General features: G+C 42.9%; 1 protein-coding gene across 4 annotated transcripts in view; it reads left to right on the plus strand.

Annotated features, from left to right (window-relative positions):
- The window catches only part of LOC310863920 (tripartite motif-containing protein 2-like), a 45,970-nt gene extending 21,202 nt beyond the window's left edge, over positions 1 to 24,768 (plus strand). For 2 of the 4 annotated variants that reach the window (XM_083772448.1, XM_083772451.1), the window contains exons 2-17: positions 6,731 to 6,906; positions 7,790 to 7,919; positions 8,305 to 8,415; positions 8,597 to 8,748; positions 9,121 to 9,301; positions 9,575 to 9,676; positions 10,559 to 10,657; positions 11,503 to 11,655; positions 16,291 to 16,669; positions 17,144 to 17,247; positions 17,575 to 17,742; positions 18,046 to 18,214; positions 18,916 to 18,957; positions 20,517 to 20,587; positions 21,510 to 21,650; positions 22,322 to 24,768. In XM_083772448.1, coding sequence (XP_083628574.1) covers positions 6,731 to 6,906; positions 7,790 to 7,919; positions 8,305 to 8,415; positions 8,597 to 8,748; positions 9,121 to 9,301; positions 9,575 to 9,676; positions 10,559 to 10,657; positions 11,503 to 11,655; positions 16,291 to 16,669; positions 17,144 to 17,247; positions 17,575 to 17,742; positions 18,046 to 18,214; positions 18,916 to 18,957; positions 20,517 to 20,587; positions 21,510 to 21,650; positions 22,322 to 22,474 — 2,331 coding nt within the window. In that variant the 3' untranslated portion in view covers positions 22,475 to 24,768. The remainder of the gene's footprint in view (positions 1 to 6,730; positions 6,907 to 7,789; positions 7,920 to 8,304; positions 8,416 to 8,596; positions 8,749 to 9,120; positions 9,302 to 9,574; positions 9,677 to 10,558; positions 10,658 to 11,502; positions 11,656 to 16,290; positions 16,670 to 17,143; positions 17,248 to 17,574; positions 17,743 to 18,045; positions 18,215 to 18,915; positions 18,958 to 20,516; positions 20,588 to 21,509; positions 21,651 to 22,321) is intronic. The other 2 variants (XM_083772449.1, XM_083772450.1) reach the window with 2 other exon arrangements.
- The last annotated feature ends 2,040 nt before the right edge of the window (positions 24,769 to 26,808 follow it).

A 26,808-nucleotide genomic window follows, 5' to 3' on the forward strand; every position in this document is an offset into this window, starting at 1 on the left:
AAGATCCCCCCAATCTTATTTTGGCTCAAGCCCCCGAGACATTTGTCGTCTTAAAACCCCCACTCTTATTTTTTCCTAATAATACATGCACACACGCGTGCACACACACACACACACACACACACACACACACACACACACACACACACACACACGTGCACACGCACACACACACGTGCACACGCACTAGTCTTATTTTAGACCGTCATCACTTAATCACTGCATGATTGCTCTCTGAGACAGCTGTCTAAATATAGACATGTGCATCATCACATAATGATGATATTAGGATGAGTGTTTTCAAGTGCAACTGTGCAAATAGAGAGAGAGAGAGAGAGAAGGAGAGACCTTGACTTTGACCTTTGATGCTCCTTCGTTTAATTAATCTGAAAATGTAAGTTGCTCAGACATAGACGGAGAATGATTGTGTGTGTGTGTGTGTGTGTGTGTGTGTGTGTGTGTGTGTGTGTGTGTGTGTGTGTGTGTGTGTGTGTGTGTGTGTGTGTGTGTGTGTGTGTGTGTGTGTGTGTGTGTGTGTGTGTGTGTGTGTGTGTGTGTGATTCCCTGGTTAACCATCTTATCACCACAGTACTGCTGTCTAGAGATGCGAAAGCCTGGGTTTGTCATCTCAAATGCAGCAAGATATACTGCTGACTGTCGTAACCTATCCTATCCTATCCTATGCCTACTCACAGATGTACACTGAAAAGAGCGATACATTCACATGTACAGTACATTCGCACAATGTTTTCACATTTGTATGTACTGTATATTTACATCCACTCATATATGTAGTATACACACATGCCTATTGCATTCACATCACATTACATATTCATACACACCTGCCTATTCGCCCATTAACATCATGCACACACTTACTGTAGATGAAACGTCAGGGATACCAACTGGACAGTGTGTGGACATAACAGGACTCATGTTTGGAAACTCTTGTCACGTGATCCCTCCTGCATGGATGACCAGATACTGCCTGGCTTTCACCGTGTGTGCACGTGTGCGTGCCTTTCTCTGTGTGTGGGCCTGTCAATCGGACATCAGCAGAGGGGACAGAGGATTAATCCTACAGTATATTATAGCCAGAAATGACAGATGTGTTGACAAGGCTGTGGGATGAGGGGGATCAGTGTGTGTGTGTGTGTGTGTGTGTGTGTGTGTGTGTGTGTGTGTGTGTGTGTGTGTGTGTGTGTGTGTGTGTGTGTGTGTGTGTGTGTGTGTGTGTGTGTGTGTGTGTGTGTGTGTGTGTGTGTGTGTGTGTGTGTGTGTGTGTGTGTGTGTGCGCGCGCGCGTGCGCACATATAGCCCATTTATCTCTGGGATAGTACAGTATGTGTGCTGAAGTGTCATCTGTGTCTGGGACATGAATTATGCATGTTTTGACCTACTGAGCACAACTGCATTGGTGCAGCCAGATAGCAAGACAGCTATACAAATAGCACCACAAATCATGTCAAGATAAAGCTGCATATTATCAGAATCACATTATATAGGAAATATACAAGTGCAACGTTGTGTGTCTACACCCTGACCAACCCTACCAAAGAATTCTCTCTGATACTAGCAGTTACTCTAAAAGGATTAACCATGCGGAAAACAATTCTACATATCTGATACAGTAGTTGCTGTAGTTGCATATCACTCAACAGAGCTGCTCTCATACATACACAGTCAAATCCTCATTGTTTATTTAACTCTGAGAGTGCACAAATGGAACCTAATGGACCCGTAACCAGGGGGGCAGTCAGACAGATATTTTGTGAAGCCACTAAGGAAATCGTAGTTCATATAATGGCCTGTTGTGGAGCTGTCATTGGACCCAGAAAAACCCATAGCCCCATAGAAGTCCATGTATTTGGGCCCAACTTCACCTAGACTGTATTACCTTAATAAACATGGTCATGAATACTTTCTGCTTCCAGTCACTAGTTTAAAGTCTCATTTCTAATGTCATAATATTCTTTTTGGAAAATTATGGTCCCATTAATGAAACAAATGACCATAAAGTCGCGTATGTTCTGAGGGGCGTGGCTACCGTTACAGTCTATCATCGGGATTCCCCTCCCACTCGAGTCAAAATAAAAACCAACGGAGAAGAAGGGGGGAAGTCCCGCCTCGTTGTCTGGGCCAGCCAATGGCCAGCTGGGCCAAAACGGACCCAGCCAATGGCCAGCTGGGCCAAAACGGATCTAGAAAGATGGCGACTTACAGTGCAGGAATAACACGCTTCATTTTACGTCCATGTTAGACCCGGGGAACGCTTTGTCCATATTTTTTACAGTCTATGCCCGTAACACTCAGGATTTTACCGTGTAGGTTAACGTTTCTATTACTGTTCTTCTAAACTAAGCAGTAAGCCCATTTTAAGTAAGCATTTATCATTCTGTAATAGAATCTGTAATAACATCTGACACAATAATTGGCAGACCATCTGTGTTACTAGGTACTAGTCTCTTGAGACGGACTGTTGACTAACGTCAAATTCAAAGGAAAAGAGGGTGCTGTTTTTCCTTAATCTTTTGACGATGGGATGGTGCTACAACAACAGCACTCAGGCACTTTGTGTCACGTGTGCGTGCGTGCGTGTTTTGTATGTTTTGGTACTTTTGGGTGTTTCACGCAGAAGAAGGAAAGAGGGAGGCGGGTGTGCATTTTTCACTGACAGAGGATTTATACCTGTAGTGACAATAATTACCTGCATGAAATTGGGTTACATGGAAGATAATCCAGTCAAAAGTTTTCCCTGCCAAGGAGTCCGTTTTGCAGTTGTATCTGAAGGCAATGGTTGAACTAGATTCAAGTCTTAACCAGAGGTTTGGGGAAGGGAGGGGGAGAGAGAGGGAGGGAGGGAGGGAGAGAGAGGGAGAGAGAGGGAGAGAGGGAGGGAGAGAGAGAGAGAGAGAGAGAGATACTGAAGATATTGACAGAGAGATACAGCACTGGTTGAGTTCGTGTGTCTTACAATACCTGGCTCCCTGGGCCTTAACACAATATATGTTCAACACAAACACATATGCTTTAACTGCTATATCGTGGCCACGGGGTAGACAAACATACAGGCCCAGCTAAAGTATTCTCATATTTATGTGACTGCAGGGGTCTCTGCGACAAATTGGTGCTGAATTCATTTATCTGTGGTTTCATAACCTCAGTGCCAGAGAGCTGTTTTTGAGGGGCGCTAGCTCCTCCTACTGTATATATACAGCCTTCGTCCCCAGACGCCTCACGTCTAAATTTGTACGATGACAAGAGCGCCCCTCACTTCACATGGGTGTGATTTTTTAATACACAAGTGCCATCAAGGTAGCCTGGTTAATAAACCAGACTAATATCGCACGGACCGCGGGATATTAGTCTGGGGAGGCTCAGCTTGGATTTCATTTCCAGGGGGGCGGGTTGAAACATTTTCTCTTTGACGCAATTGGTCAGAGCTACTGTCAGTCAAAGGTCTCAAGCATTGAAAGTCACTGTACCAAAGCCCGCCCATATTGCATACCGTGTCCCGATTGGCCGCCCCATTTCTCTGGTGTAGGAAATGGGCGTACAATTGAGCCTCTCCAGACCGTAATCCGCCGGCAGGCAATTCTTTTTTTGCCAACGGCTGATTCGGTCTGGTTTATTAACCAGGCTACCATCAAGGCTCCTCTTTGTCACTGTCTGTCCCTATACCCCTACTGTCCAATCACAAAGACTTGAGTCTCCTATATGTGCAGGCTTTTGTATCAGCTTAGCTGTTTTTCAAAAGCCACACGTACAACACATCGCGCCATCAGCATCTGTTCAGTAGAATGGTGTGCTCATGGATTTCACACGGTTTCTGTATTCAGTCTGGCATTTCTCTGGTATTAACCTTGATATTATTTCGCAAAACAATGGGCACGTTTTGCTACTGACGTCAAGAGATTAAACTGCATTGGGTAATCCAGTTTCTGGTACCACCTCACAGTGAGCTGAGCGTTGGCGATCGTGCAGATTAACATGAGCAACGATGGGGGGGAAAGAGATTATCAGTGGTGGAAAGTAACTAAGTACATTTAATTAAGTGCTGTACTTAAGTACAATTTTGAGGTATTTGTACATTACCTGAGTCTTTCCAATTTCCAGTAGGCTACTTTTACTTCTACTCCACTACATTTCAGAGGCAAATATTGTACTTTTACTCCTACTGTAAGTGTTCATTTCTATTGATGTTTTGGCCAAGTGGCTTTTAGTTTTGCCACAACAGAATAGATAGAAGTCAACAGGTTCACTCATATGCACATACTGTGACTCCTGTGGTGACTGATTGAAGTGCCAATCATGCTTTAAGTGAATATGGTTGTGCAATAAAGAAAATCACACTCGTGTGAAGTGAGGGTCGCCCACTGTGGCTGCCGCATGATGCCACAAGTGTTTAAAGACAAACATTAAGAAGACATTGGAGGCACCTTTTTTCACGACGATCAAGTTTACTTGGATGCTACATGACATCACAGGGGTAGGCTACATACACACAAAGCCACGCGCTGGAGGGCCAGCGGTGCTCAAAATAATCAGAATTACAATTTACAATTTAGGCATTTAGCAGACGCTCTTAATCCAGAGCGACTTACATTAAGCAAGAACAAAAAAGCATGGGAATACATCACATAAAAAGCATTTATCATGAAACATGCGTAAGCTAAGAAAGTAACAGTGGAATATCTATATAATGAAACTATACATATATACTATACTATGCTATACATATGTACTATGACGTGCTATGAATACATGCAATGCAATTATAGTGCTGTCTACATAACTGTATCAAATGCTATCTAAGTCTACAGAAATGCTATCTAAGGGGGTAGGGTAAGTGCTATAGGCCATGATGGAGTCTGAAAAGGTGGGTTTTCAGACTACGGCGGAAGATTGGGAGTGATGCTGCAGTTCTGACTGCAATGGGAAGTGCATTCCACAGTTTTGGAGCCAGAAGGGAGAAGAGTTTGGGACGTGTGGAGCGTTGTCCCGGCGTTTTTAGTGAGGGTACTTCCAGCTTCCCTGCGTTGGCTGATCTGAGTGCGCGGGAGGGTTTGTAGGGTTCAATCATACTTGCAAGATATGGGGGAGCCATAACTTTGGTTGCTTTGAATGCCAGCATCAGAGTTTTGTATTCTGTGCGGGCAGCGACCGGGAGCCAGTGGAGGGAGCGGAGCAGGGGGGAGACATGTGAGAATTTTGGCTGGTTGAAGACCAAGAATTATAGGGAATTATAGGGAACATAATATCAGATACACTAATCTTCAGTGTTAGTTCAACTGAGAGTGTACAAATGTAGTAATCCAATGGACCTGAATTGAAAAATCACACCTGTCTGAAGTGTAATTGTAATATATTAAAGTATAACTCATGTTGATTAGGTGATGTAATGCCTACAGCCGCTACACAAACATTAAATTCTCTTTATTGTTAATGGCATTTAATGGTTTGTGTTAGTGACAAGATGACGTAAATTTTCATTGTCAATGGCGTTTTTAAAACAAACTAAAAAGAAACATTTAACCTCCTCAAAAAAGGGTGAATGAACAAATGTTTTATTTCTCTTTTCCTTTTCTTGCTGTGCCGGCAAGTCTACATTTATGTTCACATGTGGTCCAGGACTGTAACACCAAGTCAAATTCCTACTGTACATGTAAATAATAAAGGTGTTCCTTTATTGTTGTTTCTTCCAATGACCATGGATCTCTTGCGTGTTTTTTTAAAGGTCCTACCAGGTCACGCCTGCTGATAGACAGGGGTGACCAGCTGCAGTATGTTGCACCAGTGATCCAACTGATACTGTATGGAGTTCTCTGTGTCTGTCAGTCGTTGTCCCTTCTATGGCCCTATATGCTGATTTGTTAGGGCGTGATGGCATTATGACACATTGAGGTTAGACAACACAGTCCATATTTGGCCGTAGCTGCATTGGGAAGTCCTGAATAGTTTATTTATCTTATAATCATACATCGTCTCATTCCGGCCGATCACAATTTGCGCCTTCGTCTTCGATGTTTGTGTTTACACAAACGCTCAAAGCTGGCCATTCATTGTCAGTGGCATTCAATGTTTGTGTTTCCACAAACCCTCAAAACTGGACATAGGGGGGCTAGCACCCCTCAAACATGAAATGGAAAAAGAAAAAATCACGCTTGTGTGATGTGAGGGGCGCTCTCATCATCAAATAAGTCATATAAGAAATGAAAAAATTGACACACCAATTCAGGCTCCCAAGTATCTTTATTTGTAATCAGGTAACGTTTCGGGCCGCTCTCATCATCATACATCATCGTTCCGTGCTCAGCCAATGAAATCATCACCAATGTCATTCCGGCCTATCACGTTTGTCGTCTTCACTTTTCTGCCCTCCCTTTTATCCTCAATATGTACTTTGCTCAGCCAATCAAATCACCACTATGGGGGTGATCAGCCAATCATCAGCCAATATTTGTGTTCACACAAACCCTCAAAGCTGGGCATAGGAGATGTCTAGCGCCCCTCAAAAAGAAAGACAAATTGTGACATACATTGCTTCAAACCCGTGTTGTTTCAGATAGACAAGTTCCTGGTCTGCAGCATGTGCCTGGGCCAACTATCACAGCCCTGAAATTGTGACTTATATTGTGTTGCAAAATCATTGTGTGATAATAGGAGTTTCATTCAAATCAACGGTGTGGAGATATACTTATCTGTTCCTTTTCTTCTCTTGCTGCAGGTTAGCTGGTGTGGCGGTCTGTGGCCTTGGATGTCTGTTACCATGGCAAAGCGTGAGACGGGGAGCACCAGCCCTGTGGTGCGTCAGATAGACAAACAGTTCCTGGTTTGCAGCATCTGCCTGGACCACTATCACAGCCCTAAGGTCCTGCCCTGTCTACACACCTTCTGTGAAAGGTATCCAATTCTTTACTTTAGCAACTGAGCATGTACAACACCACTTCTTACACCATGGTGTAAGAGGTGTCCTTTGGGAAACCGGGCCATTGTCACTCGATTTGCCACTCAATTTATGCATGTGCATACCCTCTATAATATATGCTCATCCTACACATACTGGACACACCCAAAGAGAAACATAGATACCTGTACAATATACAGACACACACATCTGCCTCTCCATGGTTATTGGTTATGTATTTTACTGACAGTGACCTTCAAGACCCATTTAACTAACTGATATATTCTACTACTATGTCTAGGCTTGTCTTGAGTGCATCTTCTACACTGATAATGCGACCGCCGAGCGGAGAACTCTTCTCTTCTCTTCTCTTCTCTTCTCTTCTCTTCTCTTCTCTTCTCTTCTCTTCTCTTCTCTTCTCTTCTCTTCTCTTCTCTTCTCTTCTCTTCTCTTCAAAAAGTCCTCAAGAGACACATTACAGTAGAGGCATATAATTACAGTGAAGTTAAGATGAGTGCTTAATGCATACACAATGCTGTAGCCTGCTAGTGCTTGACCCATTCTGAACGGGCACCCATTTTGGTGTCAGCATCATGTTATGCTTTAGCTATTGAAAAATAGCAGATCTACAAGCTCATATCGCGCCACTCGGTGGCGCGATATGAGCTTGTAGGTCTGCTATTTTTGAAAAATCGAAGAACGACTGACATTTTTAGAATCTGATCTCAGGTCAGAATGGGTTAATCAGACCAGTGTGTGTCCAGTGGAAACCTCGTATGAATCTGATCTCAGGTCAGAATGGGTTAATGCTTAATGCATTATCTTTGTTTCTGCCTTTATCTGTGTCTTTCTCTACCCCCCCCTCTCTCTCTCTTCTAGTTGTCTCCAGAATTATATTCCTCCAGAGTCTCTGACACTGTCGTGTCCAGTGTGCAGGCAGACATCCATCCTGCCCGAGAAAGGAGTGTCCGCTTTGCAAAACAACTTCTTCATCACTAACCTCATGGAGGTCTGACTGATGCTCAATCAGATGCTTTTTGATGATGATCATGACGATACTTTATTGTCAGACTGACCCAACTAAAATGCCGCAATTACACAATGATACACTGCTGTTATGGACTGGACATTAGAAATAGATTTTGTCCCCTAACCCAATCTGATGTAAGGTGCTGTTGTTATATGCAGTATACCTGCAGTCGGATTCAAAATATTTGCTGTGTAGAACGTTAGGCCTATGTCTGTGCATACTGTACATGCACCAGTTATAGCTTACTTAGTGGTATGACAGTGTTCTGTGCCCAAAAGAGTTATTTTCGCATACAACTACGTATACAAATCAGCCATTACATACATCAAATCTAAACGGTCAAAATGTTAATGTATCTGAGCAGGTCCTCCAGAGAGACTCGGAGTGCTCGCGGCCAGAGACCAGCAGTGTGCTTGAGTCCGTCAGCGCTGCCGCCGCCGCCAAGCCTCTCTGTTGCCCCAACCATGACGGAAAGGTGGGAATCCTCCACAATTAGACTAGAGTAGACAATTCTTCCATTAATGTGGCTGCTTCCAGTCATTGAAATTGATTCCTGTTCTTTGTGTGTGTGTGTGTGTGTGTGTGTGTGTGTGTGTGTGTGTGTGTGTGTGTGTGTGTGCGTGTGTGCCTGCGCGTGTGCGTGTCTCCCTCTGCAGGTTATGGAGTTTTATTGCGAGTCGTGTGAGACGGCCATGTGTCTGGACTGCACGGAGGGTGAGCACCGGGAGCACGTGACGGTCCCACTGAGGGACGTGGTGGAACAGCACAAGGAGGCGCTCAAGGTGCAGCTGGACGCCATTCACAGCAGGTGGTCTCCATGCTAGCACAGCAATGCACATCAACACTGCCCTGCACAGAATAGCATATTGGAACACAGAAACACGTCAAACAGTCAGCGACTGGGCGTGGTAGTGTTCAGAAATGTGTTTCTGAACCTGCATGCATCTGCATTATTCAAATGAACGGAGCATTTGTGTTACTATGCGTTGGGGAATAAATAAACCTCAGACCAGCTTATTATTTACAATATTGAAATATTGCTTTTGTTATTTGACTCCTTAATGCCAAATTCGGCCCAGAGGCGGCCTGACCTACTGTATAACATGGAATAAAACCTGTACCCCTTCATGTGCATAGTGTAGTGTCAGAAAATGATTGTGACGTTTGTCTCTCACCACAGGCTGCCCCAGCTGACTGCAGCCACCGAGCTGGTGACGGAGATCTCTCGCCAGCTCACGGAGAGGAAGAACGAGGCGGTGTGTGAGATCACAGCCACCTTTGAGGAACTGGAGCGTTCGCTCCATCAGCGCAAGACCTCCCTCGTCACTGACCTGGAGAACATCTGCAGTGCCAAGCAGAAGGTTGGTGTCACAAATAAATTGCTCCATCCAGTGTGCGCGCGCGCGTGCGTGCGTGCGTGCGTGCGTGCGTGCGTGCGTGCGTGCGTGCGTGCGTGCTACACAAACATGCTCATGTTTTCAGACATGTCCATAATAAACATGCATGTGCACCTGTTCTCATGCATTTATGCATACAAGTGCATGAACACACACACACACACACACACACACACACTCAACCTCTTTGCTTCCACCTGTCAATTCCATCAACTCCTTCCTGTCACCTGGCTGCAGGTGTTGCAGGCGCAGCTGTCCTCACTGCTCCAAGGGAAAGAACACATCCAGAACAGCTGTAACTTCACAGAGCAGGCCCTCAGCCACGGCAGTGCAACGGAGGTGGGCCCGGCCGGGACCTTATGAGGACACGGGAAGACATTATGTCTGAAATGTGTTGTGCATTTCCAGTGTCCGAAATATAGATTCAAATGTAGTGTATTTATTTGACACACATAATATATGTATATTATATAATATCGTTGCTGTCAGTCAGGAACCAGCTATCTCCATTTTTCAACTTTCTATTTAGATTTTTTTTACACTTTTACACTTGTCAAACCACCCCACTATCAGCCAATTCATCAATGCAGTGATGATGCCATTACTACTGTTTGTTTTTGATGGAACTTCACCAATCACCACTGAACACCGTATTGTGATTCTTGCAGCTTTTGTTTTTTCAAACTGCACACAGCAGTCCCGCAGCCCTCGTGAGACCCGGGAAAAGAAATCCCCGTTCATTTTCCTCATAGATTTTTCAGGAAGTATTTACTTAAAGATGTTTACGCCGCGGACAAAGCCAACTCTTGTCGTGACAACTCATGACAATAAACACAATGTTTTGGGCCAAACAAATAATTAGAAAGTAGAAAAAAACGGCAGGTTACAACACTTTTGTTGTTGTTTGTTGTTGTAATTATTTGTTTGGTCCAAAATATTGTGTTTGTTGTCATGATTTGTCATGACTCGAGTTGGCTTTGTACGACGCTTAAAAGGTCTTTAAATAATTATGAAATGTCTATGGGAAAAATGCATTGGGATTCATTTCCTGGGCCTGGCGTTGTCATAAAAGGGGGTGGGCCTGCGACGCTCTATATAGTACTAGGGTTTCAGTAGCATGGTAACAGAGTTGTTACTTTTGGGACGCTGTTTAAGGAGAGGCCTGTCGAGTGTGTGTCCTCTAGCTAACTACATTGTTTTTGTTTTGTTTTTGGTGTCCAGGTGCTAATGGTGCAGAAGCAGATGAGTGAAAGGGTAACAGCTTTGGCCAGACACGATTTCCCAGAGAAACCACATCAGAATGCACACCTGGATTGTCAGGTAGAAGTCACTGGCCAATCTCCACTTGGTAGACTTGATTAGAACAGTGTTTCTCAACCTGTGGGTCCGGACCTCCAAGGGGGTCCCCACATGAATTTGGGGGGTTCCCTGGCTGACAATAAAGTGGAAATTGAAGGACTTTTAAGACCGTTTTCATCAAAAGTAATCAACCTTTCAGGACAATAAAGATGTTTCATTATTATTAACTCTATCTCTACCGTTAGCTGTTAACATAAACCCCAGTTCCCAGTGCCAGCATAAGCGTCCACTTTAAAATATGGAGTTTAGCCGCCCCCCCTCCCACACACTCGCTACATACACTCGCTACACATTGGAACAAGCACACACTGTTTACCTTTCGTCAGAAGCTTTTACATGGTGGCAGCGTCGCGGTACAAAGGCACAAATTAAATCCGAAATGTGGATGGCAGAAGATCCACCAAGGACAGTGATCCTGGAATCCGACTTATGGAGGTTTGAAAATCCTCCTTTCAACTGGTTTGCGCTGTGATTATATTTGCAATCCCATAGTTGGAACGGTGCGGCGTCGCTATAGGAACCGGACCAATGTTAAAAGCTTCCATAGGCCTCAACCATTATATAGACGGAGTATACGTTGGGGTGCGTATATATATACGGACCTGAACTAAATGTAATGCCTCAACTCCTACAATTCAAGTGCTTGTCAGGGTGGGGTAATGTGATTATTTTAGGGGGTTATGGCCTGATAAGTTTGAGAACCGCTTAGATTAGAATACTAGATAAATGAATGACTTCTGTGTAGTTATCTCATGAGTAATGTGTGCAGCAGTCATGAAGATAACATGTATAACTCTCTGCTCTAGGTGGAGACGGAGGGCCTGAGACGCTCCATCCAGAACCTGGGCGTTCTCATCACCACGGCAGCAGTGGGTCACACCTCGGTCGCCACGGGAGAAGGGCTTCGCCACGCAGCGACTGGGCAACATCAGAGCGTCACTGTGACGACCAAAGACAAGGTATTCCACTGGGATCCTTTTGTTCTGCTTGAAGTTTGGGAAGAGTGAAAAAATGAAAGAATATGCATGTTCATGAGCATTTCTATAGTTTAGTTCAGTGGTTGTATTTAAATAAAAAATTCTTACTTTAATTTTTACTTTTCCTCTCTTTTTTTCTGTCAATTATTCACCCTAATATATCTTGAATTCAAGGATTTCTTTTGTTTTTGTAAAATGCCTTCATACCCAGGGGGCAAAGTGGTTTTACAGACTTGGAGCGTTGTAAAAGGTTGTGCACCAGAAATGATATCTAGGACCATCACTGATCACAACCTAGGTGGACAACCTGGTCAACTAGCTACTGGAAAGCTACAGGGTGGGTTCAAACAAATCCCACCCCAATCTCTGAAAAGGCAAATCCGAATAGGGCAAAAGAGACAAAAAAAAAAGCCTATAACTTGATAATGCTCACTCTTATCTTCATCAAATTAGCTGTGGTATGAACCAGGAGCCTACCCTACATCACCAAAGAGTCAGAATGCAATTTGCCATAAGAAATACTGAAATATTCCCCTTTAAACATGTTTTAGTTTAGGCGGGAAATTATTTTTTTGTGGTTAGGACTCATTTGCTTTTTCTCATTTACAAGAAAAACAGATTTACAGTACTCAACTAAGCTGTTACTGCATTGCCTAGGGTGCTATTAAACAATAACCAGTGGATGTGTGGAGATAACTATTACAATTTTATTGCAAATCAGATTTCTTTAGACATACAATAGTATTGGGGGGAATGTTTATTTAACATTATTTACAACACATTGGTATTTTAGGACATTTTAGGCATTTAGTCTTAGTCTTATGAGTCACTGCTGCTATCACTGCTCTCAAATGTGACAGTGTGTATCCTGCTGCATTTGGTTGCCAGTCCCTGGCAACGACACCCTATGTAGCATGGGACAGCCTTCTTTGCACATGAACAGTTCTTCTGGCAGCCTTTGACACATCCACATGATATCATTTTGTCCATTGACACAGGCCAGGCTGGCTGTGTAGATGGAAGTGGAACTACATTTCCCTTATCCAGAAACCAACCAAATTCTGTAAATGAGGGAATTTGTGGTTTGGCGATGTGTGCACTCTTGTCAATGAGTGTTGCCAGAGCAGCCCTTTTCAGGTGCAGGAGAAATGCATTCTCTGTTGGAGGTAGTAGCTTTAAGAGTGTTGATTTGTTGTTCAGGAACTTGTGTGCTCTTAGTTTGCCTAGATCAGCACCCTCAAAGTGATCAGCTGTGGATGTGTACACAGCTATGGTGAGGTCCCTTGCCTGATTGAGGAGGTCATCTGTTATGGCATCGTCAAGGTTCTCACCAAACTCTTCAAGTGCACGTATATCCAGCTTCATGCTGCTCTTGAACCATGCCTTCTTTGCAGTGAAATATGGATAACTAGTGATATCTCTACCACTCAGACTGTGGACGAAGGGCATGGCACAACACTGTGAATGTCCCAACGCCACTACCATTTCATGTATAGGCAGGTATGCATTCTGGGCTGTTCTTACCCACAGCTCTGGGAGGTCGCTGAGGTATGTTGCACCATAATACAGGCACAAGTTAATGATGTCGATGTCATTTGCAGTATGACAACTCTGTCAACTCCTTCATTCTTGACACTGTAGAGGGTGTGGAGTATTATCCTAGTGTCTGCCTCCTGCTGTGTGGATTCCAGAGCAGGAACATCCATAACTGAACCTGCTGTGAGCACCACACTCTTTGTCTCTTCTGTGAATCCACCACCCAGATAGAGATGGGTTGGGCCAAGAGCAGGCTCCAGTTGCTCATTCTCACACCATTTCTCACAGAGGAAGTTGAGAAAGTTTGCTTTGTTAGCTGACACTGCAAAAAACTCCTTTGGATCAGGAGCTGTGTACTGCTTACTGACTTCATATACTCTGGCTGATTTTGATGGGCCATATCTCTTTTCCTGTTCAGCTGACTTAAGACTGGATTCACTGTACCTGTCACAAAAAAAGTGTATGATCTCAGAGCCAGCAGGCACATCATTCAGCAGCAGGTGTTTGTCGCTCAGCAATGGTTCCAAATCTTTCACCTTTGTGAAAAGACCATTGTCGAATCGCACACATAGCATCAACGACTATTGCTGTCTTTTTGTCATTTTGAGGTAGATCAGGGATGCTTGTAACTTTTGTCTCCTCTTTCAGGATCTTCACTAGGCTTGCTTTGGTACCCGTTCTCATACCGCCATCTTCCTGGAAGAGGGATGGGGGAAGGTCACTGCATTCATGGTTGCCTATGAAGTCAACAATGTCCAGTTCTCCACCACTGGCAATGATCTGTGTCATGCGAAGAAGGGCAGTAACTTCATTGCTCTTGCCAGGTGCAGAAGATTTCCCCCTGGACTTATTTGGCTTCATGTTTTGTGTATGGAAGGTGTTAAGCTTCACAATATGTGTCTTCTTCTGTTCACTGGACAATGAATCAGACAGTGCCTTCAGACCAATTACTTTCACGCTGGTCAGGTTGTCCTTGACTGTGGAATCTGCACACTGTCCAGTTGATATGTTGATCAGTGATGTTGAGGCTGTTGTGAATGGATTGGTCTCTACTGCTGCCATGACCTTGACTACCATCTCTGCATCCCTGGTGACACGTCTCAAACCAGATTCATGGTGAGGGCTGGAGGAATGGAGGTGTAGCATAGACTTCAGCTCTGCAGAGACAGCTGCAGTGAGTGGTTTTGTGTAGACCCACTTCATCCGAGAAGCAGGATTTAGGGTAATGCCATCCAGACCACTTGCCTCTTTGGCATCTGCATTATAAGTCTGCTCCAGAAGCATGTCAGGAGAGATCCCTTTGTGGTTGCCATTTGCTCTTCTCCCAACAAATGCACCTGCCATCAGTGCTTCATGTACCTCTGGAGCCGTTTCTGGCAGTCCCTTCATCTCTGCCAAATACAGAGGCAAAGACTGCTGTCCAGGCCCAGGCCGTAGCGTAACGGTCTGGGCACCGGACTGGTGATCCAGTCGCGGTGTGCCGCGGGTTCGACTCCCGGACCCGACACGGCCTTTACCGCATGTCATCCCCCCATCTCTCTCCCGTTTCCTGTCAGCCTACTTTCTATCCCTTAAAAAAAATCAATAAAGGCGTAAGCCGCAAAAAATATCTTAAAAAAAAAAAAAAAAAAAGACTGCTGTCCATATTTGTAGTGCCCTGCTGCAGTGAGGTATGGTAGCATCCGTGCTGATTCACAGAGATGTCCTACCCTGTTACCCTCTCGCTGGTAGTATATAAACCTGTGCAGAATGTCTGTCATCTCCAGGAAGATTGACCAGAAAACTGCTGTTGGCTGGTCATTCAGTGATTCCTGGAAAAGCAACATCTGCCCTCGTAGGACTGATAACTGTGGACTTGAACTCTGGATGATCTCTAACTTCTGAGTGGGAGTGGTGTCTTTGTCAAACAACGTCTTCAAGACATTTTCCATCTGTGACTGCCAGTGTGTTTCTCTGTCTGCTGCCCAGGCTTCAAATGCTTGCCAGTACAGTCGCCACATGGCCTCACTGAGGATTAGTGTAAGAGCTGAGGCTGCTTAGATTATTAAGGACTGCTACAATACACCAACTGGTTATTGCTAACAGCATCATGGGCAATGCAGTAACATCTTATTTGACATAAATTTATGTTTTTCTTGCAAATGAGAGAAAGTAAATGAGTCCTAACCACACAAAAACAATTTCCGCCTAAACTAAAACATGTTTAAAGGAGAATATTTCAGTATTTCTTAGGGCAAATTGCATTCTGACTCTTTGGTGATGTAGTGTAGACTACTGGTTCATACCTCAGCTAATATTGTGAAGATAAGAGTGAGCATTATCAAGTTATATATATTTTTTGTCTCTTTTGCCCTATTCGGATTTGCCTTTTCAGAGATTGGGGTGGGATTTGTTTGAACCCACCCTGTAGCTTTCCAGTAGCTAGTTGACCAGGTTGTCCACCTAGGTTGTGATCAGTGATGGTCCTAGATATCATTTCTGGTGAACAACCTTTTACAACGCTCCAAGTCTGATTTTCCAAAAAATGGGACTTTGCCCCCTGGGTATCATGGTGAATGAGAGGTTTAAACACAAGATGAATTCATATCTTGTCGTTAGAGCGTGAGACTCTTTATCTCGGAAGTGTTTTAAATAGTCATGTTGGAGTGAAAATGCAGTTTTTGGAAGTGACTTTTTCTTTTTTTTCCCTTTGTTTTGTAAAAGGTAATTATCTATGGCTTCAGGCTATACCCTTTCGGTCAGAAATGTGGTTATTCTCTCTTTTTTTGTTAAATTATTATTATTATGCAACTATTTTCTTTGTCTTTGGATTCTTTATCATGAAGGCATGTGAGGAAAACATAAATTCTCAGTGAATTCAAGACATGAGTGGGTGAGAGATTGATGTAAAAATAGTCATTATAGAGGTAGTATTCCTTTAGTCACATTTCTGTCTTTTAGTCAGTAGAAATATCTGAATATACCAGTTTGATATTTATATTCTTCGATTGAGCCCCTGGAGCCTTGCCAAATGTCCCACCCCTGTAACAAAGAGTTTTATTATGCAATCCTTCCTAGAACAACATGCATCTGTGATTTCAGGATGCGGAACTGGTACGGACGGGAAATGCCCTTTTAAAATCAGAGATAACGTCTGCCGACGGGAGCCGCGTAGCCGAGGTGGAGATAGTGGACAATAAGAACGGCACGTACGAGGTGGGCTACACGTTGCGCTCAGAGGGAGAATACTCCCTCAGCCTGGCGCTGTACGGGCAGCCGGTACGCGGGAGCCCCTTCCGGCTGCGGGCGGTCAAACAGTCGGACGTGCCGCCGTCACCGGAGGACATGAAGCGCAGGGTGAAGTCTCCCAGCGGGACGGGAGGTCACATACGACAGAAGGCGGTTCGGCGGCCGTCCAGCATGTACAGCACCACCAAGAAGAAGGAGAACCCCATTGAGGACGAGCTCATCTACAGAGTAGGTAAGGAAGAACAGCCCGCTTGTATCGCAGCGCAACGTGTTGTGTGATTGTAGATCTATCTGCTGGTTTTTGATGTGCGACGCCCACGTGCAAGTATGAATCAGGATGTGTACTTGCCTCGGGGAGGTGTTATTTAACCAATGTGAGTTCTCCATTCCATCTCCAATCAATTATGTACGCAAGGCTGAAAGAAAACCATCACAAAGGCCCTGCCCTTGTATGTAGAACATAAACACATACAATATATGAAAATGCATTTGAAAGCATGTCTCAAGCCATTTCACTTCCCTAAATTCAGTTTCCTGGTTGATGTACCAATAGTTTTGCATTACACTACACGACTAATACACACCTCCACTACGTTGGGTTTACAAGCCACTGGTAGAAACACTATTGTACTGTGTGTGTGTGTGCGTGTGTGTGTGTGTGTGTGTGCGTGTGCGTGTGTGCGTGTGCGCATGTGTGTGAGACCAGGTTCACGGGGCAGAGAGAAAGGAGAGTTCACCAACCTACAAGGCATATCAGCTTCAAGCCATGGCAGAGTAGTGGTTGCCGACAGCAACAACCAGTGCATACAGGTGAGAGAGAGAGGAGACGTGGAGAGACAACAACCCACAAGACAGTAGGCGATCGATGTACAGTATTGAGGCAAGGAAGCAACCAGGTGCTCAGGAGGTGTGCAGGTATAAGAAAAATTTAAAAATAGTAAAAAGGTGCTCCTGGGATCAATCGGGATAACACATCTATAGATAGATAGCGGAGTTCAGCCCTGATGAAGACCGCATAGGTCGAAACATGTCGGTTGAATAAAGTTTTCCTCCTTTTTAACGTCAAGTGTGCCCGGATCTCCGCTTTGTTCTATCGACGTACAGTATTGTTCATCATTGTTATTGTCTCACTTACAGGTGTTTTCCAACGATGGACAGTTCAAGATGCGATTTGGGGTGAGAGGTCGATCTCCGGGACAGCTGCAGCGACCCACAGGTGTAACCGTGGATATGAACGGTGATATTGTGGTGGCCGACTATGACAACCGATGGGTCAGCATCTTCGGCCCTGATGGAAAGTTCAAGGTGAGATCTTTACAGAGACCTGTGAGATGTTTCTCAGCTCAATCTTATTCCTTTCCCTACTCGGATCAGTGATATAAACGTGAACACATGGGTAGCCTCAACACGAGTGATTGATCATTTTCATCCACAAATCAAACGGTTATGTGTTATAGGTTGTCTAATTATTTTTGGAGGTATTCTAGATTTTTTTGTTCTCAGATTATCTCGCAACTACTTACTGTATTAGCCAATACACCTTCATTATGAAAATCTCTTGACATTGACAATATGTGTATTATTGTATTCTGTTTCTCTGTTTTTCAGAATAAGATTGGCGCAGGGAGGCTGATGGGGCCTAAGGGTGTGGCAGTGGACAGAAATGGACACATCATTGCTGTGGACAACAAGGCCTGCTGTGTCTTCATCTTTCAGTCCAATGGGAAACTTGTGACCAAGTTTGGAGCCAGGGGAACATCAGAGAGACAGTTTGCAGGTGAGGTGATGGCCTGGACAGCCTTTAGAATCAGAGTTGGATCAATTTGACAAATGTCCAAGCCACCGTAAGTCGCGCTCGATAAAGTTGTAGTCTCTTAAAAAAATTACATCATTGTAATTGGTGTTCCGGTGCAATTTGCATCAGTTTTATAAGCACATGCAGGATGCTTTATTGCACATTCATGAACATTGTGTTTTAGTATTTCTGTCTGTCTGTCTGTCTGTCTGTCTGTCTGTCTGTCTGTCTGTCTGTCTGTCTGTCTGTCTGTCTGTCTGCGTGTGCGTGTAAATTATATTGTGTTCAAGGTTGCTTTCACAAAAAAATCGTCTGATGAACCCCCTGAATCCAACTCCTATTTTCTCATTAGCTTCTTTTAATCACTTGAACCCTAGCATCCCTAATGTTGGGGGAACACAGAAAATAGCCAATCTACAATCTCACACACACGACAGCTTGTAGATAGCTATATTTCTGCAGGGCGTTGCTGAAAATGAGCAACTGTGCTCAGTTACTTCCCTGGGTAAATAAATAATTTAAAAAAAGTATTTGCTGAAGATATTTGGTGTCGCTCATTGGAATATCAACAAAGTTATAGGGTTTAAGTGGTTAAGCATTTTCTAATATCCTTTTACCTCTGACTCAACCAGTTTGTTTTTTCTTTCTTTTCTTTTTGTTCTTCCTCTCATCTTCCAATTCAGAAAAACATGGGCCAAACTTAAATAAACCTGTCTCAGTTTTCAGTAAGTATTTTGAGTATGGCATTAATTACCACTTGAATCCCTCCGTGCCGTGCTGTCTGTCTAACCGTATTGTACAGTGGTGCCTCTCCAGAACTCCTCTGTCTGTCTAACCGTATTGTACAGTGGTGCCTCTCCAGAACTCCTCTGTCTGTCTAACCGTATTGTACAGTGGTGCCTCTCCAGAAATCCTCTTTCTGTCTAACCGTATTGTACAGTGGTGCCTCTCCAGAACTCCTCTTTCTGTCTAACCGTATTGTACAGTGGTGCCTCTCCAGAACTCCAGAACTTGCTTTCTGTCTAACTCTCCAGAAAGTTGTGATTGGCCGGAATGAGATGATGTATGATGATGTACGATGATAAGAGCACCCCTCACTTTACACGGGTGTGAAGTGAGGGGTTAACTTAATTAAAATATGACTACATTATGTATTAATCATTACAATAATGAAACATTTTAATGAATGAAATCAAATATAATTTTAGCCATAATCTTGTCCTTTGCTTACCAGACACCGTATGATTGTACCGTCCATTCTACCGTGGATTTGGCCACTCACTGTTCAAGCGCATTTAAAACTTAGATGTCGAGTGGATTGTGCTGGTTTACTATAACAAAATACATACATACATGGATGCACCTGGGACGTATCCTCAGTGATGTATCCCAAGGTCATCGGGGTTTCGGGTCTCCCAACATCATACCCCTCACTCAGGTGACCCAGCCGGGTAAGTCCCGACTTACGTCCCAGTAGCTACCCTCGATCAGTCCCATTAGGGAAAAACCAGGGCCACACAATCCGTTCCTCCTGAACTACTCTGCCGGGACTGGGAGGTACCATTCTGGCGCGTGGAAGGACTAGGCTCTGTGGGTTGACTCCTGTCCGGGCCCCTCCTACGTCTCACCAGGTCCACTCCTGCTCTCACCAGGTCAGGCCCTGTGCGTTGCACCAGACTCCCAGCACCAGGCACTTTATTCAGGAATGGTGGATTCTCAAGTCGCAACGGTTCCGCAGGCTCCACCTTGCCCTTGGTGGTGCCGCAGGCTCCGCTTGAGGCTTGAATGGCCGTCCTAAAGGCCTCACCGTGGGTTTGTTGGGCTTCTTCCTCACGGAAGACACAGGCTGGGGCGCTAACCCATACTGCTCCCGGGTGCCGTCTACTTTCCGGCTGCCACCCGTCTCTCCGGTGGTCACCAGACTATTCCTGGTTGTCACGTAGTCTATTCCTATGAGTCACTATAGATAGAATAACTATTACAAAATACATACATACATGGATGCACCTGGGACGTATCCTCCACAAATATGTGGAGAGAGAAGGTATTAGAAATAGAGCACTGACTGCTGGGCTGGGCTGCTTTCACAACGATTATTATTATTTTCATTTGACTTGGTTTTTGGGTGGTATTGTTGGTATTGTGGATGTGGAAGCATGACAGCAAAAGCCTAACCCAATTTAAGCATCTAATGCATGTATGGAGTAATGAATGCCATGTTTAGTATTCAATCACACTACTATGGGTAATGTAAAGAAACTAATGTGTTCCTCCGTTCCTCCAGGTCCACACTTTGTGGCAGTGAACAACAAGAATGAAATTGTTGTGACAGATTTCCACAACCACTCAGTGAAGGTAAGACACATGCAGTGATCAAATGCTGTGATCAAAACATACTGTAGATACTGATAACATCTCGACGGGTCGAGATAATTATCTCGACTGGACAAGATAATTAACTCGACCGGTCGAGATAATTATCTCGGTCGAGATCACGACCGGAAAATATAATATCTAGACCGGCTCGACCGGTCGAGATAAAATAGTTTTTGTTCCATGGCCATCCTCACTTATTAAGCATGATTTTATACTTCATTGTATGATGGTCTCGTGCGCCAAAATGAGCAGATCTACAATCTCACAACGATGAGGGGGCGTTGCAAGCTCATTTTGCGAGCTTGTACGTAGATCAGTTATGTTTGGCATTACTGCATTGCAGTGTCCTTGCTTTCCAGTGTCTCTACATTGTGCTTATTAATTATCTTCTAATAAAAGAAGGTGAATCTGTGTCTCTGTGAAGTGTATACCAGCAGTTATCGCAGCAGACATTAAAGGTGTTTTGATATTCTTCGGTAAAATAAATGTTAAGTTATATTCCAGCAGACATTGTTTGTTCTGTAACAGGGGTCTCCCATCTCTCCAGCTATTTAGTAAAAAAAGACATTATCACGTGGGTTAAAAATGTCATCCAATCAGGAGAGAGAACCCCACAAAAACTAACATAGTATTTAAAGAAACGAGGCTATAGATAGACATTAGAGCCATAGTGCTTAGAAAATGCTGGACTGTCAGAACAGAGACAGTAGTTAAGAGGACAAGTAGGAAGAGTTTACAGATGTGAATTTGAATTAGAATAATAAAAATAGCATAGCATGCATGAAGAGTTTAGCTGCGTCTGTTGTGAGATATGGTCTTATGTGTCTGAAGTTAGATAGATTTAATTTGATTTTGTTGGCTACATTTTAATCTGTTTTTGTTCATGATTTCCTATCCCCAGGTTTACAGTGCAGATGGAGAGTTCCTATTTAAATTTGGTTCTCACGGCGAAGGTAATGGCCAGTTCAATGCGCCTACTGGAGTAGCTGTAGATGCAAATGGAAACATAATCGTAGCTGACTGGGGTAACAGCAGAATACAGGTAAGATGACCCTGAGTGACTGTACTACAGTATAAAGTAACTTATTTTGGTTAAACACAAGAGTATTCCAGGAATATGATTGTTCTTTTTGTAAAAACCACATTGTGATTTTGGTCCTTTTTTCAGACCATCCAATGTAGTTGATGTTTTGGCTATGTATTTTTGCTTTCTCTGGCAAACAAGCCAACAACAGACTGGCCTCCTGATATCAGGAATCGGATACATCCTTATAATCACCTTGACTTAATATTGTTTTGCCTTATGTGAATGCACCTCAACAATAACCAGGAAATGTGAAAGTAGTTGATTGAATGCAGAGCTACTTGATAATTTATGTAATTCACAGATGGGGGGAGGACTACTGTATGTGTTGCTGCTATTGCCTTATTATTTACAGTTTTTAGTAATAGATGAAGTGTGTAAAACAATTGCTATTTCCATTGGCAAAATACTGTATAAGTTGGGAGAGCAGTGTTTAGTTGAGACTGTCAGAGGGTGGGGTGGAGTAACAGTGATACCTAAGGATCATTATCAAGGAGGATATAGTAGTGTAGCATGCACCGTTTAATGATTGATTCTTATCATTCATTCATGTATAGGGTTAGGGTTAGAGGAGCATTAATACATTCCCTGTCGCAACATGACAGTGTGTTTTCCTCCTATTCCACCAGGTGTTCGACAGCACAGGCTCTTTCTTATCCTACATCAACACGTCGGCAGACCCGCTATACGGCCCCCAGGGCCTCGCCCTCACTTCAGACGGAAATGTGGCTGTGGCCGACTCAGGCAACCACTGCTTCAAGGTTTACCGCTACCTGCAGTAGGCTAAATGGACGGACAGCTCATGATTTCACACATAGCCTACTAATAGTTGGGTATAGTTATTTGCTAAGACCTAACAAGACATTTTCACATACACACACAACTGGGTCAACAATATTGTCAGAAAGATGTCTCTGTGAGATTTTAACATGTTCATTACTCTTATCTCGAGTAAGAATACAATTCAGCCGGCAAGGGTTCAGTGTCATGTGGAGACTGACGGGACTGTGACCTTTTGGATAAGGTACAACTACTCTAAACCGGTTCAATGATCTTTTCTCCCAGACCAAGCAGTACACCAGGCAATTTCACTAATTAGCACTCTTTGGACCAGAGAGGAAGACACCTGAAATCAACTCTTGTAGCCTATTGGAATGAAGATCTGCATACTAAGCCCAGACCTCCATAGACCTCTACCCACATGGTCACACTGCCAACACTGTTGACCATTACCTGTTGTATCGTTATTTTTTTTCACAGCCAAGCACATACAGGCATGAATGTGTTGCTCAGAAGTAATTCTGCACCTTATTATTCTGCCATTTTCCTCACACAAAACGTCTTGTTTGTTGTGATTCCCATGCCTCATTCCCATCATGACATGAACCATGAAATGAACAAAGCTGAGCTACAATGGAAATCAAGGCTCTATCTTTTTTTCCCCCCTAATACCCCAAGACGAGCATTAACAAAATGCAGATGCGTACTGTTGCTGTATCTATGCTACAGCCCAATACTACGAGTGGTTTGGAGAAAGTCATACTCATTATGAACATACATCATCGCCCCAGTAATGTTTTATGTTATTTTTATTATCCAAATCAAACATCAAGAGTCTGACCCCACTATTATACTTGCACTGTTGTGTATCCGCATCTATAACCTCATGTACTGTAGTTGTACAATATGCACATTAAATGTATATATGGAAATTTTGTTCATGGTATGTATACTATGGCATTTGAGCTGAACACATAATCTCTAAAGGCTAATAAATACTTTGTCTAATGACCCTTGCACTCAACTCACGTCGACACTTTTTTAGTTGAAAATATATCATTCTGCTTGTCGACAGGGTCGAGTAACAAAGTAAGCCTAATGCTCAATACCATGTAAGTAGGAGGTCATGCCAAGTAGTAGCAGACTGTATGACTTGTGGAAGTGAACAGCGCAGAGTTGTGCATGTTACCTGCTGTGTTTTAAGTTAGTTTTTCCAAAGGAATTAATTTATTTTTTATTTTAATATTCTACATAATTCTTCCTTCTACAAATTATTTTTCTAATTGGTGCATTTGAACAATTTCCTCTCTTTGCCAAACATCACTGTACATACTGTAGGCCTTGGTAAACTGTAGCACTGAAGACCGTTCCCAATGAGCTCACGTATGATACGCAGTAACTTTTACTTCTGCCAAAACATTATTTGTTAAGTTGTTGTCAAGCCTTGACCTTGCACAAAACACAAAGATTATAAGAGTTGAGGGGCAATAGTAATATATGCCTCTCTGTATATTTATCATTTAGCAGCATATTCTTATAGTGTACTGTATACTACAATCATAATTGTTCTTGTTGCTCGCCTCGCAAGCACTTTTCTACCATTAATTGTCCAGTATTCATTCGCCTTCGGTGAACATGCAGTTAATTGCTTTGGCATTTTCTCTGTCGTTTCTGGAGCTGGTTTCAAACTGGGACCCAGCTTGAGTTAAAAGGACAATATTCCTTCAGTCTTTGACCGTATAGTCCTGTCGGAACATCTTGTGATCCGTTGTCGTTTCCAAATCCACAGAAATGCTGCCCCTAAGGGGCATAGCGCCAGCTAACAAGCAGTGACAGATTTATTTCCCCCTTTCTGTGTATGCAAGTATGTTTTCTGTCACTGCAGTGAAATGGTATTGTTTCTTTACATCATGTCTGTTTTTTTCCCTTTTCCATTGTTAAACTTTCTTACCTACCACTGATTAAATTGTTTTCATTTTGGCTTCACTTTAAATACCCTCACATGTCACTGACTTAGCAATGAGTGCATACAAGAAACAACTGCACTCCAAATGTAACAAATGGACTTGTGAGGGTCCATTTAGCTACATTTGTACAAACTCTGAGTTACAAATGGATAAATGAACACTGAGGATTTTACTGTGTATAAAATAATTACATTTATGGTCCATGTCATGCAACTGTAACTGTACGTTCTGCCTCTTACATGAGTCCATTCTTACAAAGAAATATTCACTATTTGTGTAATTATCACAAAGACATTATTGTGAATATTAAAGTGTTAACTACAACATCACTTGTCCCAATGGTTTAGTTTTTGTACTATATAACATTATGCAATATGACATGAACGCTAGCTTGCCTATTCTAGGGAAAACATTCCGCAAAAATAGCAGATCTACTGTAGCTCTACCCAGCGGTCAAAGCGTGGCTTGAACTGGCGACCTTGTGGTCCATACTTCCCCTTCCCAGAAACGACAGTTTTAAACATTTCAGTGCTTTTTGAAACTATTTGCATAAATGATCGCTTCCAGCAAGATTTTACATGAAGCTGAATTAGAATTGCATCCATTCCCGTGATTTTTCTCAAGATTTCTGTCCTTTTCTCTTCTTTCTTCTTCCCCCTCCATTTTTCTTCTTCCCCCCCCCTCTTACAGTCTAGTGTTCCCCAGCTTTAGCTCAGTTGGGAGAGTGTTAGACTGAAGATCTAAAGGTCCCTGGTTTGATCCCGGGTTTCGGCACGTGAAATGAGGTACAGAAAACCGTGTAACTCCAAGGCTGATCTCACTGGGGAAAGAACTGTATGAGTTTGTTTAAGAAGTAACAAGTAACAGTCAATGTAAAAATAAATTCTGGATGTGAGACTTGCAAGCCGAAATTGCTCAGTTGGGAGAGTGTTAGACTGAAGATCTAAAGGTCTCTGGTTCAATCCTGTGTTTCGGCAGTTGAAATGAGGTAGAGAAAACCTTATGACTCTCAGGCTGATCTCACTGGGGAATTGCCAATGTCTGCCATTGAGCCCCATTGTACATTTCTCAAATTCGTAAGCACTATATTTCTAAAACTATTAAACATTTCAAAGATTCCTTTTCAGGCAAACATGTCCACCGTAAGATGAACCTAAGTAGGCTAGAATGGGTTTGGTAGGTTTAAGTATGTAGGACAAGCCAAAGTTTGTGCTATTGCCATAGATAATGCATTGGGCGTTTAAGTTAAATAACTCAGAAACTACAAAACATTTCAAAGTAAAACGTTCCAGCATGTGTCTCCACAGTAAGCTGAATAATAAAAAGTGTGAATGGAGTTTCTAGGTGAAAGTGATTTTTTGACGTGCCAAAATCTGCCATTGAGCCCTATTATAAAAGTCTCAAATTTGAAAGCACTATATTTCTAAAACTATGAAACATTTCAAAGATTCCTTTTCAGGCAAACATGTCCACCGTAAGATGAACCTAAGTAGGCTAGAATGGGGTTGCTATAGGTGTAAGTATGTAGGACTAGTATATGCCAAAGTTTGTGCTATTGCCATAGAGAATGCATAATGTTTCTCATCCTCCGCAACACCCATTCTCATACACCGCTATACTGTAAGTAAGTAAGTATGTTGCGGTAGAGAGAACGTCTGTTTCGGTAATGATAATTTAATAATGTCAGATTGAATCCTCGTTCTTCATCATTTTGGACCATGGGCTATAGCCCATATCGTACGGCATACTATATAGCACGCCGTTTTTCATCATTTTTGAAGATTTGAAAAAAAAGAAAAAATATATATATATGGGTTATAGCCATCGTTTTTTGAATTTTTGAAAAATATATATCCTCGTTTTTCATCATTTTAGACCATGGGCTTTAGCCCATATCGTACGGCATACTATAGCACGCCGTTTTTCATCATTTTTGAGGATTTGAAAAAAATGAAAAAAAGATGGGTTATATAGCCCATCGTTTTTTGAAATTTTGAAAAAAAATTCATCCTCGTTTTTCATAATTTTAGACCATGGGTTATAGCCCATATCGTACGGCATACTATAGCACGCCGTTTTTCATCATTTTTAAGGAATTGAAAAAAATGAAAAAAGATGGGTTATAGCCCATCGTTTTTTGAATTTAAAAAAAATAAATGATCCTCGTTTTTCATCATTTTAGACCATGGGCTATAGCCCATATCGTACGGCATAATATAGCACGCCGTTTTTCATCATTTTTGAGGATTTGAAAAAAATGAAAAAAGATGGGTTATAGCCCATCGTTTTTTGAATTTTTTTATTTTTTTTTTATCCTCGTTTTTCATCATTTTAGACCATGGGCCCATATCGTACGGCATACTATAGCA

Source organism: Protomyctophum parallelum, assembly GCF_964188405.1.
Source record: "Protomyctophum parallelum genome assembly, chromosome: 1".
Lineage (NCBI taxonomy): Eukaryota > Metazoa > Chordata > Actinopteri > Myctophiformes > Myctophidae > Protomyctophum > Protomyctophum parallelum.